Source organism: Cannabis sativa, chromosome 7 (assembly GCF_029168945.1).
Source record: "Cannabis sativa cultivar Pink pepper isolate KNU-18-1 chromosome 7, ASM2916894v1, whole genome shotgun sequence".
In the NCBI taxonomy this organism is placed as follows: domain Eukaryota; kingdom Viridiplantae; phylum Streptophyta; class Magnoliopsida; order Rosales; family Cannabaceae; genus Cannabis; species Cannabis sativa.
The window spans coordinates 61,188,221-61,200,433 of record NC_083607.1 but is presented as its reverse complement, the minus strand read 5'-3'; the positions used below and the strand labels follow the sequence as shown (position 1 = coordinate 61,200,433).

The 12,213-nt window shown below is 31.4% G+C and overlaps 1 protein-coding gene and 1 long non-coding RNA gene across 5 annotated transcripts; both read right to left on the bottom strand.

The window, feature by feature from the left end:
- Nucleotides 1-4,668: 4,668 nt before the first annotated feature.
- On the bottom strand, nt 4,669-7,150 carry LOC115717361 (uncharacterized). The gene is made up of 3 exons (XR_004011741.2): nt 5,874-7,150; nt 5,681-5,765; nt 4,669-5,017 (listed from the first exon to the last, which is right to left on the bottom strand). It is a non-coding gene; the product is annotated as an uncharacterized LOC115717361 (long non-coding RNA).
- A 1,235-nt stretch (nt 7,151-8,385) lies between these two features.
- Nucleotides 8,386-11,619, bottom strand: LOC115697581 (large ribosomal subunit protein uL30z-like). Of its 4 annotated transcripts, none has more exons than XM_030624654.2 (7): nt 11,463-11,597; nt 10,698-10,794; nt 9,957-10,150; nt 9,269-9,366; nt 9,045-9,182; nt 8,835-8,937; nt 8,386-8,743 (listed from the first exon to the last, which is right to left on the bottom strand). In XM_030624654.2, exons 3-7 carry the CDS (start codon nt 10,140-10,142, stop codon nt 8,528-8,530), a joined length of 741 nt encoding a protein of 246 aa, XP_030480514.2. In that variant the 5' UTR covers nt 10,143-10,150; nt 10,698-10,794; nt 11,463-11,597; the 3' UTR covers nt 8,386-8,527. The 4 variants fall into 4 exon arrangements, with proteins under 4 accessions (XP_030480514.2, XP_060957612.1, XP_030480513.2 ...); XM_061101629.1 differs by having other exon boundaries at nt 10,698-10,784; nt 11,463-11,541; XM_030624653.2 differs by lacking the exon at nt 10,698-10,794 and having other exon boundaries at nt 11,463-11,619.
- Nucleotides 11,620-12,213: the final 594 nt, after the last annotated feature.

Below are 12,213 nucleotides of genomic sequence, written 5' to 3'. Positions count from 1 at the left end.
TATATAGGATTGTATGTTTTAGTATTTTCACTAGTCATTCCTACTTGCTATATGTTTATAATTTTTGAATTGTGTATGAATTTATATTGAACCATGTTATTTTCTGTTATTAAGTTGTAGTTTAATTTCGAATCTTCATTGTTGGTCTAACTTGGCTTGTTTATCTAATGAGATAAATCCCTAAAGTGGATTTTCACCATTAGACATACATAATAGTGTTAGATTTCGAAAGATAAATATTGTACATGCGACATCTAGCTGTTCATCAATTGATGACACCGTAGACTAGTATTTTTACGATATGAAACAAGAAGATTATATAAATAAGATTACTTTGACTTTCGCTAATCGAAGCATCGTTGGATTCTTATTTTAAACGAAATTATCCTAATTCCTCTTAGCTTATTCATTTCGAATTAGCTTTCAAAACATATCATTGGATGAATGGTCTATAAATCATTTCATGTCATTTTCTATGACGCATATGATTATAATCCCGAAATTCTATTCCCAATTGATATAAATCCTCAATCTTAGAAATCTCCTACTTGTATGGGCAAATCTGACTTAGAGTTTGTAGTAGTAGTCGGGTCCAAGATAGAATGACTCATAATATTTGGTATAAATTTAAGTCTTTGACTTTAATTTTAGATTCTAAATAGAAATTTTCTTATATTTCTAATTCCGTATACAATACAAGTTACACTTTTTCAAGTGTTTAATATCCATCTTCTATTAATGGATTAAAAACTGTATGGAATATGAGTTAGGTATTCTGTGACCAGGATCCACTTGAAGTATTCTAAGAACTCTTTCATGTAACTAAACCTATGTCATCAATAAACACTACCATTTTTTTTATCTATGGCATTTGTATCTTGTTCATAGTGGATTTGACAAGATCAATCTCTGCAAAGAGTTAATATGCCTATATCCATTGAAAGTAGTTCATTTCATTCGTAGATGGATGTACATTCAGGGGTGGATATGAGTTTTTCGTTGTATTCTTAAAACGATAACTCTAGATTATACCTTTTAGCAAGAAATTTGAAATGTTTGAAAAATTTCATTAATTTCTAGCAATGGTTAAAACCATTAAGGTAAGTGGTTAAAGATCTTGCGAATGGATAGGAGTGGAGAAATAGTTAGTTGATATGCAACAAAGATCATTAAATTGATTTTTGAATTATATCCAAACTTACCTCCCCAGAAATATCGAGTTGCATATTGATGATTAGTTACTAGTCGTTGCCTAAATCCTTCTATGGTAATACAATTTCAGAATGATGTAATGGTTGGGTACTTAATGTAAATCATTACTAGATTCATGGATGACCTAATCAAAATCTTAAGAAAGGCTAGAACTGTTAACCATGGTTTGTTAGCTTTTCTAAGTGATTAGGGGTGGACCATCCCATTGTCAATAGATAAGAAAGTGTTTGTTCAAACAAATACTACTTTTCTAAGAAAATGACTAAGTCTGAAAAACAAGTAGCAAATAAAGGAGATATTTAATTCTTGATTCCAAAAGTGTTCTATCATCTTATATGACATATGATGATCCCACTGCCTCTGTTGTCTTGTCACAACCAAAGAGGTTAATACCATTTAGTTTTCTTCGACATAATTCGCGGTACCTTGTCGTAGTGGGAGAGTTTCTAGGAACTCACCTTCTTATGAACTCGGGAGACACTAGTGATTAAAATCCATTGTGAGTTTAAACAAGTAATGGATTGTCAAGATAAGAAACTAAGAAGAAAGCCTATAGAACTATGGTTTAATCCATTCACATGGAATAACCTAAAGTTTTCTATTACAAGGACATAAAAGGAAATTTTCGTTTATAAGTCCATTCAATGGACTGAACAAAACTTCCTGTTCCTAGTATTATAGGTTCGAGTTTATCTAAACCTATGGCTTCGTGGTATACCCGGTAATTACTTACTCTAATGCAAGCAACTTAAGTAAGATGTCAAGCATTTTCTTTCTAATGGCAATCTATAGAAGCTTCACAACTTCTTAGGCATAGATTTTATTTATCTAAGGAAAAGTCTTAACTATTCCGTGAAAAGATAAAGCCATGAAAGAATTTCTTACATCAACAAGTGAGAGGTCTTAGATATGCTTTTGTATGCCTTAGACCGGACACTGCTGTTGAGTGGGAGTAATGAGTAGGTATCGCATTAATCCAGGAGAAGAACATTGGAAGACAATCAAGTAAATCTTAAGATAAAGAAGAGGAACTATATGTTAGTCTATAAGAGTGTGTTTAAAAACTCTTAGACTACACCATATCAGATTTTGAAATTTGCCTTAGTGCTAGAAAATCTTTCTGATAAGATGGTGGTTACCTTCCGTGGAATAGTGATTTTGGAGAAGTTTAAAAACCTATTCGAAGTCTCTAGGTCTACCCGGAGAGACCGAATGTTAAAGCTTCAGGAAAGGTACTTATTCACTAAGGAAAGTTCTATACATCTTTGGCACCATTCCAAATTGCCTTAAACTACTAGTGTTAATTTCGATTAACCAAAAGTAGTTGCCAAAGGTATAGAATCCAAAGATCCCGTGAGAGTAGACATATAGAGAGGAATTTCACATTATCAATGATTTTGTGATTAAAGGGAGAGTAATGGTGGAGAAAAGGTTGTGGTTAATTCAACCTTTCGTATCCTATTATGAGGAGTTTACTACTACTACACTTGATTGTATATCAAGGTGTCGAGATTATTTGAAACGCACTTTTTGTTTTATATTAGTGCAAGTGGGAGTTTGTTGGGTTTTATGCCCTAAATAAAACTCATTTCAATATAATCGTATTTACTTATTAATATAGATCGTAAATAACATTTAATGTTGCATGGTTCACATGATTTATTTCATGATTATATGTACATAATGTATAGATTCATTCGAAACCCTTTTCACATACTTCGATCCCGTTTATCGTGCCGTCAACACATTGGAAAGTAAACATGACTATGTGAATAAAGTTTCTAGATTTATCGACACAGGTTTTACCGATATGATAATCTACAACAAGAGTTTACTTGCATTTGGAGAAGTGCTATGTTCTTTCCAGAGCATTGGTTAAAGTAAAGCTCAGGTTGGATGCATGGAGTATGCATCGGAAGGGACCGATATTGAACTTTGACTTAGATTTATTAAACTTACCGTATTATCTATTCAAGTCAATATCGCCTAGTTGATCCTAGATCAAATGATCTTAATCCTGATATGATTAGGCTCAATCTTGAAAGGCTATTCGTGTTCTTTGATTTGTTAGTTAAGCCTACTTTTAGGTCGGGGTGATACGTACATTTTGGGAACACGATAAGGCAATTGAGTGGGAGCGCTAGCATAAACATGGAATCTATAACTTCTATCTCGGCTAATAGTAAGCAAAGGATGATCTCCTTCGAGCTTGACCAAACGAAAATAAATGGTGGAGTACTCATTTCACATAAGCCGAAATATCATTTATACTGGGTCAAGTGTTTTAAGGAATAAATACATTGTAGGGTGTAACGGTAATTTAATCCCTTTACAAAAGGTAGATCATTCATATAGAGGATCATTGATCAAATTAGGATTATAACAATGGATAACTAATGATGTGTCTATATGGTGGAACATATAGAGCATTCTATATACTGAGAGTGCAATTCTAAGTTCTATGCGTGGATTCAACGAAGAATTAATAAGTTAGTGAATTTTAGTGTTAAATTCTTGATCTACTTATTGGAAGCTCGGTTATATAGACCCATGGTCCCCCCACTAGTTGAGATAATATTGCTTGTAAGACTCATGTAATTGGTTTTGATTAATCAATTATAATTCTCAAATTAGACTATGTCTATTTGTGAATTTTTCACTAAGTAAAGGCGAAATTGTAAAGAAAGAGTTTATAGGGGCATATTTGTTAATTATGATACTTTGTATGGTTCAATTAATAAATATGATAAATGACAATATTATTTAATAATTATTTATAGTTATTAAATAGTTAGAATTGGCATTTAAATAATTGAATTAGGAAATTGGCATTTTTGAGAAAATCAGATACAAAAGGTGTTAAAATTGCAAAATTGCAAAAAGCAAGGCCCAATCCACTAAGTTTAGGGCCAGCCACTTTTGTAGGAAATTTAAACTGATTTTTTCATTATTTTAATGCCATATAATTCAAATCTAACCCTAGTGGAATGCTATAAATAGATAGTGAAGGCTTCAGGAAAAACACACTTTTCTTCTGACTTTTTCTATTCAGAAAAACTGAGCCTTCTCTCTCCCTATCTTTAGCTGACCACTCTCTCTCTTCTTCCTTAGAATTTCGAAATCCTTAGTGATTTGAGTAGTGCCCACACACATCAAGTGATACCTCAATCATAGTGAGGAAGATCGTGAAGAAAGATCATCAGCAAAGGAGTTTGTGATCAAAGATTCGGCAGAAGAGATCCGTGTTCGTATATTGATAATGCTCTGCTACAGAAAGGAATCAAGGGCTAGATATCTGAACGGAAGGAGTCATTATATTCCGCTGCACCCAATGTAAGGTTTCTTAAACTTTATATGTGTTTATTTTATCGTTTTAGAAAGTTCATATTTAGGATGTTAATAAACATACTTGTGAGTAGATCTAAGATCCTGGTAAAATAATTTCCAACAATTCACATACTGAAATTTATCTAACCCAACCCATTTTTTCTTTTATGGGTTGGGTTGGGTTGGTTTGGGTTGGGTTATAACCCTTATTTCAACACAAAATTAAATCAGATTTAAATGTAACCAAATGCATACTGAAAAAATTAAAATTTCAAATGTAAACTAATTCATCCAAAGTAACATAATATCAAGGATCAAATATTACAGTGATCCAAAGTCTTAAAAACTATTAAAATTGTCCATAACAAACTTAAACAAAACTAAATCAATTTTTACATCAGCCTTAATCAACAATCTCAAGTCTCAACGTCAATAATTTTTGCTTTTGGGAATGATTCCTTCACCTTGAGTTTATTTTCTACAATTATAAAAAAAAAATTAGTAAAATTATTATAAACAAATAACCATGACATAATAAATGACTATGTTCAATATTCTTGAAGAAAATTATCATAAATTTGAATTTCATCCAAATACTAACTCATTTGAATCCTCTGAAGCACCCAAGTTTGAGTTAGAAACTAATGTCTCTACCAAGTTAGCAAAACAATTATAATTCTAAAAAAGAGAAGATTACAAATAATAAATAAATAAATAAATACACAACTCAAACAAAAATAATAAAAAAAAAATTAGTATAAAAGATAATCAAATGTCAAATAATACATAAAAAAGTCAGATTATAAATAAAATTAAATCAGTTTCCAGTACCAACATCAAAAACAATATTAATATACACTACTATATTAATCAAACATTACAAAGATTAAAAAAAATCAGCAATACATTTTAGTTCCTAGCTTAAAATTATCTACAAAAAATAACCTGATCATAACTAAATAAAATAAAACAAACTCAATAACAAAAAAAAATTATATTCCAACACAGTTTTTAATCACAAATAAATATGAAGACCTGAACAACAAACAACAAACATTAAGACCTGAACAATAAACATCCAGATCATATTATTTTGTTCATTAGAAAATAAAAATAAGGTGAAGAAAGTTTAGATCAAGACCTGAGTTTGTAGTACTGAGTAGGCTCTACGACGATCGACGATTCAATGGCCACCTGAACAACAAACTCTTGCATCGGCTTAGATACTTCAAGCAACACAGAATAGAAAAAAAAAAAAAAAGACTCATTCTTGTTTCAGCAAAGAAGAAAAAAGAGAAAAGAACAAGAGGATTAGAGAAGATAAGAGAACTTACATGCGGTGTTATCTCAGGCACGGCCTCCGGCAAGGCAACGACGATGGCAGAGGCGCGGAGGTACTACGGTGGTACTCGTGCGTGCGAACGAAGAACTTCAGCTGCTTGTATTTTTTTTTTTTGTAAGAATGAAGGAAGGGGCAGCTGTTCTCCTATGCTAGGGTTTTGTTTTGGTAAGAATGAATGATGAAGAGAAAGCAGGCGGTTGTTAGGGACTTAGGGTTAGAAATGTGTAATAGTATATATATATATATATATATATATATATATATACTTTAAATTGTTTATTGGGCCGGTTCGGGTTGGGTTGAATGGGTTACACTTAAGGCAGCCCGTAACCAACCCAATGATCAGGGGTTGGGACTTTTATAACCCATTTAATTTCGGCCCAATAAATAAAGGATTGTTTCAGCCCAAAAACGGGTTGGGTTGGTCGGTTTGGTCGGCCCAACGGGTTAAATGCTCACCCCTAGCAAAAACTATATCACGAATAAATATATCTCTTGTTAATAAACAGCATAAAAAATATAAATAACAAAAACATCTAAAGCTTTTTGAAAAAATAATATAAACAATAGAAATAATCTAATTATTTTCTAAAATAACATAAACAATATCACCAAATTTATTTACAAATATTAGACTACAAACCACATACTCGTTTAACTCAATATAATAAAAAAGTGAAAACACTTTACTCTATTTAATCTGATTTTCTTATCTAATGAAAATAACAATAAAAAAAGGAAATATCAAAATTACTTTCAACAAGCTTGTGGGATCATTACATTGTTCTATTTCATAAATGTATAAAAAAGAGACTAAACTTGAGAAACAACAAATATTAATCTAAAAATTAAATCTTTAGTTAAAACTTTGGCTTGACTATATATGGCAGGTCACATAACAAACTATTTTTGAATCATCAATAATTTTCTCTAACATTACAATCAAAATTCTGGTAAGAACCCAAAATTGAAAAAAGAAACTCCTCACACTCAAAATCAAATTCTTACAAAGTCCATTGTTCAAAACGTGTTTCATCAAAAATTTACTCAACATAGATATGTAAAGAAAAATGCAATCTTTTTTCAGATTAAGTAACTAAATAAGCATTTTTATTTTTCTCCAACTTCATTAATGGGATTTCTCGAGAAAATCATCTGGGTAAAGCAAAAACTACTCAAGAAGAAAAAGAAAAAGACTACATTGATCGACTCCGAGATATTATAAAAGATAGATTACCTCACCACCTTTGACTTAGCTTTATCCCGCATAGAAGGTTGCCTACGAGTGTGAGAGATGATATGAGAGAGGAGGTTAAGAGACCATTTTTTTTTTCAATTTGAAAAGAACGATTGAGAGAGTAAGAGAAGGAGAAGAGCGCCTCTGAGTTTTTGAGCTGGTAGAGAGAATTTAGGGTTAGGGTAAGAAGAAAATGTAAAGTTTCCTTTTATATGTAGGGTGATAAGTGTATATAAAAAAGTAAAATATTTTTTTATTTATGATTGGGCTTCGGTCTGGGTTGGGTTCATCGGCCCAAATAAATTTAAACCCCATTCCGACCCAATAAATGACGGGTTGGCATATTATTCACCGATTGGACTTCGGCCTCATATGGGTTGGGTTTTTCGGCCCATTTTCGGGTTGGGTTGGCCGGGTTAAATGCACAGCCCTAGTTATAAGTTTGTAAAAATATGTCTTTCTTTTTCAAAAGAGTTAAGTTATTTTATAGGAAAATTTAAAAAGAAATTATAAAATATGAGAAAAATAGTATAAAGTAATTAGTTACCCATCTAGTTACCTTAAGGTTACTTTATTTGGTTTTTTTATATTTTTCAACTTTTTCTTAAATTTTTCTCATAAAATAATTATTTTGAAAAAAAGCTATATTTTTACAGAAATGGTATAAAAACCCATTAAATTTGTAACTTTTAGGACTTCTTTTCTTAAATAAAAGTATAATATACGAAATTAAGATTGTCATACCATTTCAATTTTGTATTTATTTATTAAGAAAAAATCATAATATTTAATGATTTTATAAATGTACAACACGAGTAGTGTAAAAGCTAGGTATAGTGTGTTATAAATCAGTAAAAAAAGACCCACTAATATTTAGAAGTTAGATTTTAGTGGTGAAAGAAAAAATGTTAAAAAATGTAAGAAAAAATATGAAAAAAAAAATCAACAAAAAGTTTCATATGTACTCAAAAAAAAAAACAAAAAATTTCATACAAATAGGAAAAAATGATTTTATTTTTTATTCTCCACATTTAATTTTTTACCTACATTTTCTTTTCCCACCAAAATACAACTTCTAAACTTTGGTAATATTATTTCTCTTTTATTATCAATATACAGTGAATGAGTCATGATCACACGTATATGTCAGATTGTTCTGCAGAACTACATGGTTATTAAGGTACCATGGAAAAGAAAAAGTAAATGCGTGCACATATGAAACGAACACAACTTGATCAAAACTTCGTGTGAACAACAGAATTATACGTACGAGTAACACCACGATTTTACTACTTTAAATAGTTTCAAGGAAAATTACAATACTAGTGACATTCTTAGCATAAAAAAGAAAATAAAATGGACCATCTAGCCGAAAGGTACAAAAATATTTCCATAATGTTCTCTGCATTCTAATTCATCTTGTCTATTAGCTCATTGATGTGATCCTCACGATTGCCAGATTCTCCTCCGTCCTTGTAGACTTTCTTTATCCCTTTTAAACCCCCTTGTGGCTTGTTGAGCATAAAGGGGTATAGAAAATGAGCAACCTCCTTAAAATGAGGACCAACATTAGCAATTTCATGCACAAGATCTTCTATGCAAAGAATTCCATGTTGCCCAAGTGCCTGCCAAATAAGAAGATATGGTGAAAGTTAGAAATTGTGTTTTAATGTAGATGATCCAACATATATTTATAAATATTAAGCAATTGAATACCTGCTCAATAACATTGTTATCCGTAAGAGGTACCCTTTGCTTGGCTACGTTTCCAAAGCCTTTCTTGCGAATCAGTTCCTTCACATTCTTGAGGTTAGGATACCTTCAAAGGTGCAAAAAGTATCATTGAAACAGTAAACAGAGATTGCAGCATAGTTTAACATCAAAAATAATACAACCAAAAAGCAATGAAGAAGTCTAGTCACATACCCATAAGTAACATAGGGTTCCACCCTTTGTAATTTTTCAATTACTGAAGCATTCACTTTCACAAAGACAGCACTGAACACTTTCCTCAACCTCAGGTTGTAAAGGGTCTTCCTAACTGCTGGATGCATGTCATTTGTTCTAGACAAAGACAAATGATATAAACAAAAGACAACAGTCAATAGAAAGCCAGACAAGAAATTCATACAAATATGTTGAAAACCTACCCTTGTATGCGGATGATGAAAAGGAGCTTCGACTTTGGAGTCGCCAACTCTGGCCTCTTTTTCTTTAACCTGTGTCTCATCCTGACAAGGTCCACCTCCTAAATAGAAATAGCATGTAAGAATATTACTCAATAAGCCAATCAAGCAAGAAAAGTCATTTCATGATCTAGGCCATCAACAATTCTAATGTATTGTAGCTGTTATAGGTCATTCTATTTCCATGATCCATTTTTGGGGAAAAAACCCACCTACAGCTTGGTACACAGCAAAAGACACACCTAAAATATAATTTGCATCCCTCTGGTTATCACTCGTGCAGTAGAAATAGATGGTTCAAAACTAATTAAAAAGAAAAATGATGCTTAAAGTACATAAGTGTAGCTGTTTTTGGATATAAAGAGCTAACTGAATCAGACAGCAACTAACAAAACCTAGATGTGTATTATACCTTAATAAAGTTTGATAATTTAAAGACACCAGAGCAAGTTTAACAATGATTCTCATCCCAAATAAAACACAAGTGTTTCGAAATACATAGAAAAAACCAAATTCATAACTTTTAAGCATTTTCCATCTAAATCTCGAACAAACAATATGTTTTTCGGAATACATATCAATCTAAACAACTACGCTTGCAATTAGAACATCTTTATACAAGTACAAATATATATATATTAATGTTGCCTACCATGTAGCGAAACTCTTTGACAAATTCCTCGGGCTTTTTGATATACTCCTTCTTATCTTTCTTACTAGCGTGTTTCCTGAGCTCCAATTGGGCTTTCCTCCGAAGGGCTACTTCTTCATTGGTTTTCCTCTTCTTCAATATTGTTTCTGGTATGTAGGATAAAGCCTTTGCCTCCTCTTCCGCCATTTTTCTCCCTATACAACAAATATTAACATAATGAAATCGACAACATTACCAACATAACATCAAGGCATATAATATATTCGTGAAAGGCAGTAGCCATAGTCGCAAACAATGAGAGAATAGCGTCGGTAGAACTATACCGCGAATAAAGAGAAAGTAGCAGAGACTGACTGCGGAGCTCAGTGGGAGAGTTAGCACTATTGGAAATATTATTCCCACTTCCTAATTTTAAAAATATAGTAAAGTGTACTTATGTATGCAAACACTGGTTCTTACTTATTTCGACTTCTAAAGCATATACTATCACCGTCAAAAAAGACTTAACAACTCGTCGTCGTCATCTTCATCGCTTCAGTACTTTACTTGTAGATTTGCAATGTTAATTGTAGATTTGCATTAGTAGTATTAGGTTATGATTATAATAACCTTGTTGTTGAATATAAGGTTGTTAAAGTTATAATGAGAGATTATTTTTCAAGTATTTCACGACGAAAATTATTTTACTGATCAATTTTTTCTTCTGAAACGCTAGATGAACGCTAGCAATAAGATTTTTACCTCTTTAATTTGTTCTCAAGCTGCTGCTTTGTGTTGGGACTTGGGAGTTCCTAGATGATTTCGGCAAAGCCCTTTTACTATGGATCCCTTCACCACACTTCAACCAACAGCCCAAAATCAAAAGCTAAACGTGGTGAAGAGAAGAGAAGAGAAGAAAAGAGACATGATTTTCGAACATATTTTTCATATATATCGGCTGAGAGAGAGCTATGCTATCTAATATCTATTAGGCTTTAACTTCCTTTGCAAAAGAAAATAAATGACCAATACACACACACACACACACAAAAACAAGCAAGCAACCACTTTCAACACCAGAAACAAAGAAAAGAACCAAATTTAGTTTAGATACTAAGCAAGAAAAACACAAGGAAACACACAGAAAAACCTTTTAAGTCAGTGAATTCAGAGTCAGAAAACAATATGAATCCAAAGCTTTCTCATTTTAGTCACATCACATCCATGTCTATTAGTCTAACAACATATAATTATCAAATTACTACTGCAACCAAAACCAATTAATGACATTATTGCCTTTCATAAATAAATGTAAATGATAAACCAATTAAGAAGATGTTTAATAATTCAACTAAATGCTAAAACTATCGAAAAATTGAAAATCAAATTCAATCTGAAATCAAACAACTTCTCTCTTCTCAAAATCAAACTATGTATCCGAATCTCAACATCAACATCAACATGTATATATCCATATCTATATAATTAAAAAGCTCCATGAAGAGAGAGAGAGAGAGAAAGACAAACCTTGGATTGAAGTTCTGAGCGAGTGAGAGTGCGTAGATGAAATGAAACCCTAGGAGGAATTAGAGAAGAGAGCTTCGTCAAATCAGAGCTTCATCGTCCCAATCGAATGATTTGCTGAGGTTTTTGGGCCTAAATCAAGGTGCTTGGGCTTGGGCTTGGCCTTGGGCTTTTAACTTTTTTTCTGAATTTTTTCATATATACCCAAAAACAACAATAAAATTTACGTTTTTACAAAAAATTTATTTTTTGATAATTGTACCAATTTTTTATTTCTTACAAAAATTTTATTATTTACTAGTTGTACCAATTTATTCTATTATTGATCAATTTATCAATTTGATTAACCTGCATACAAAACTTAAAAAAAAAATAGAGAAAGCATATATACGTATAGTCTGAGTCTCCCGTTTTTTTTCTCTGTTATTATTTATTTATTTTTTTTCAAATGGTTTTGTTCTGTAACATATATTTTTTTATTAAAATATTTAAAGAAAAGATAAGTCATTTATTCAAGTAGTTAATACTTTTTTATCGGATGATAAAAATATAAATACCTCAAACTAACTTAAGATATTTCATATATTAAAAAAATTATTAATGATTATCAAATAAACAACTTTGTAGCTAGCATGTAGATATTAGTCGTAGAAGAATTATTCAACCAAAATATCTACACCTATTCTTCCTCCTCTTCATTTTTAATATAAATTTAAGTAATATTAAAATACATATATCAGCATTCAAATTTAAA

Coding starts and splice junctions, on each gene's coding strand:
- LOC115697581 (XM_030624653.2), bottom strand. CDS start 10,142: ATGGCGGAAGAGGAGGCAAAGGCTTTATCCTACATACCAGAAACAATA. Junction 8,938..9,044: donor GAACCCTATGTTACTTATGG/GTATGTGACTAG, acceptor GCACCTTTGAAG/GTATCCTAACCTCAAGAATG. Junction 8,744..8,834: donor ATAACAATGTTATTGAGCAG/GTATTCAATTGC, acceptor CTTATTTGGCAG/GCACTTGGGCAACATGGAAT.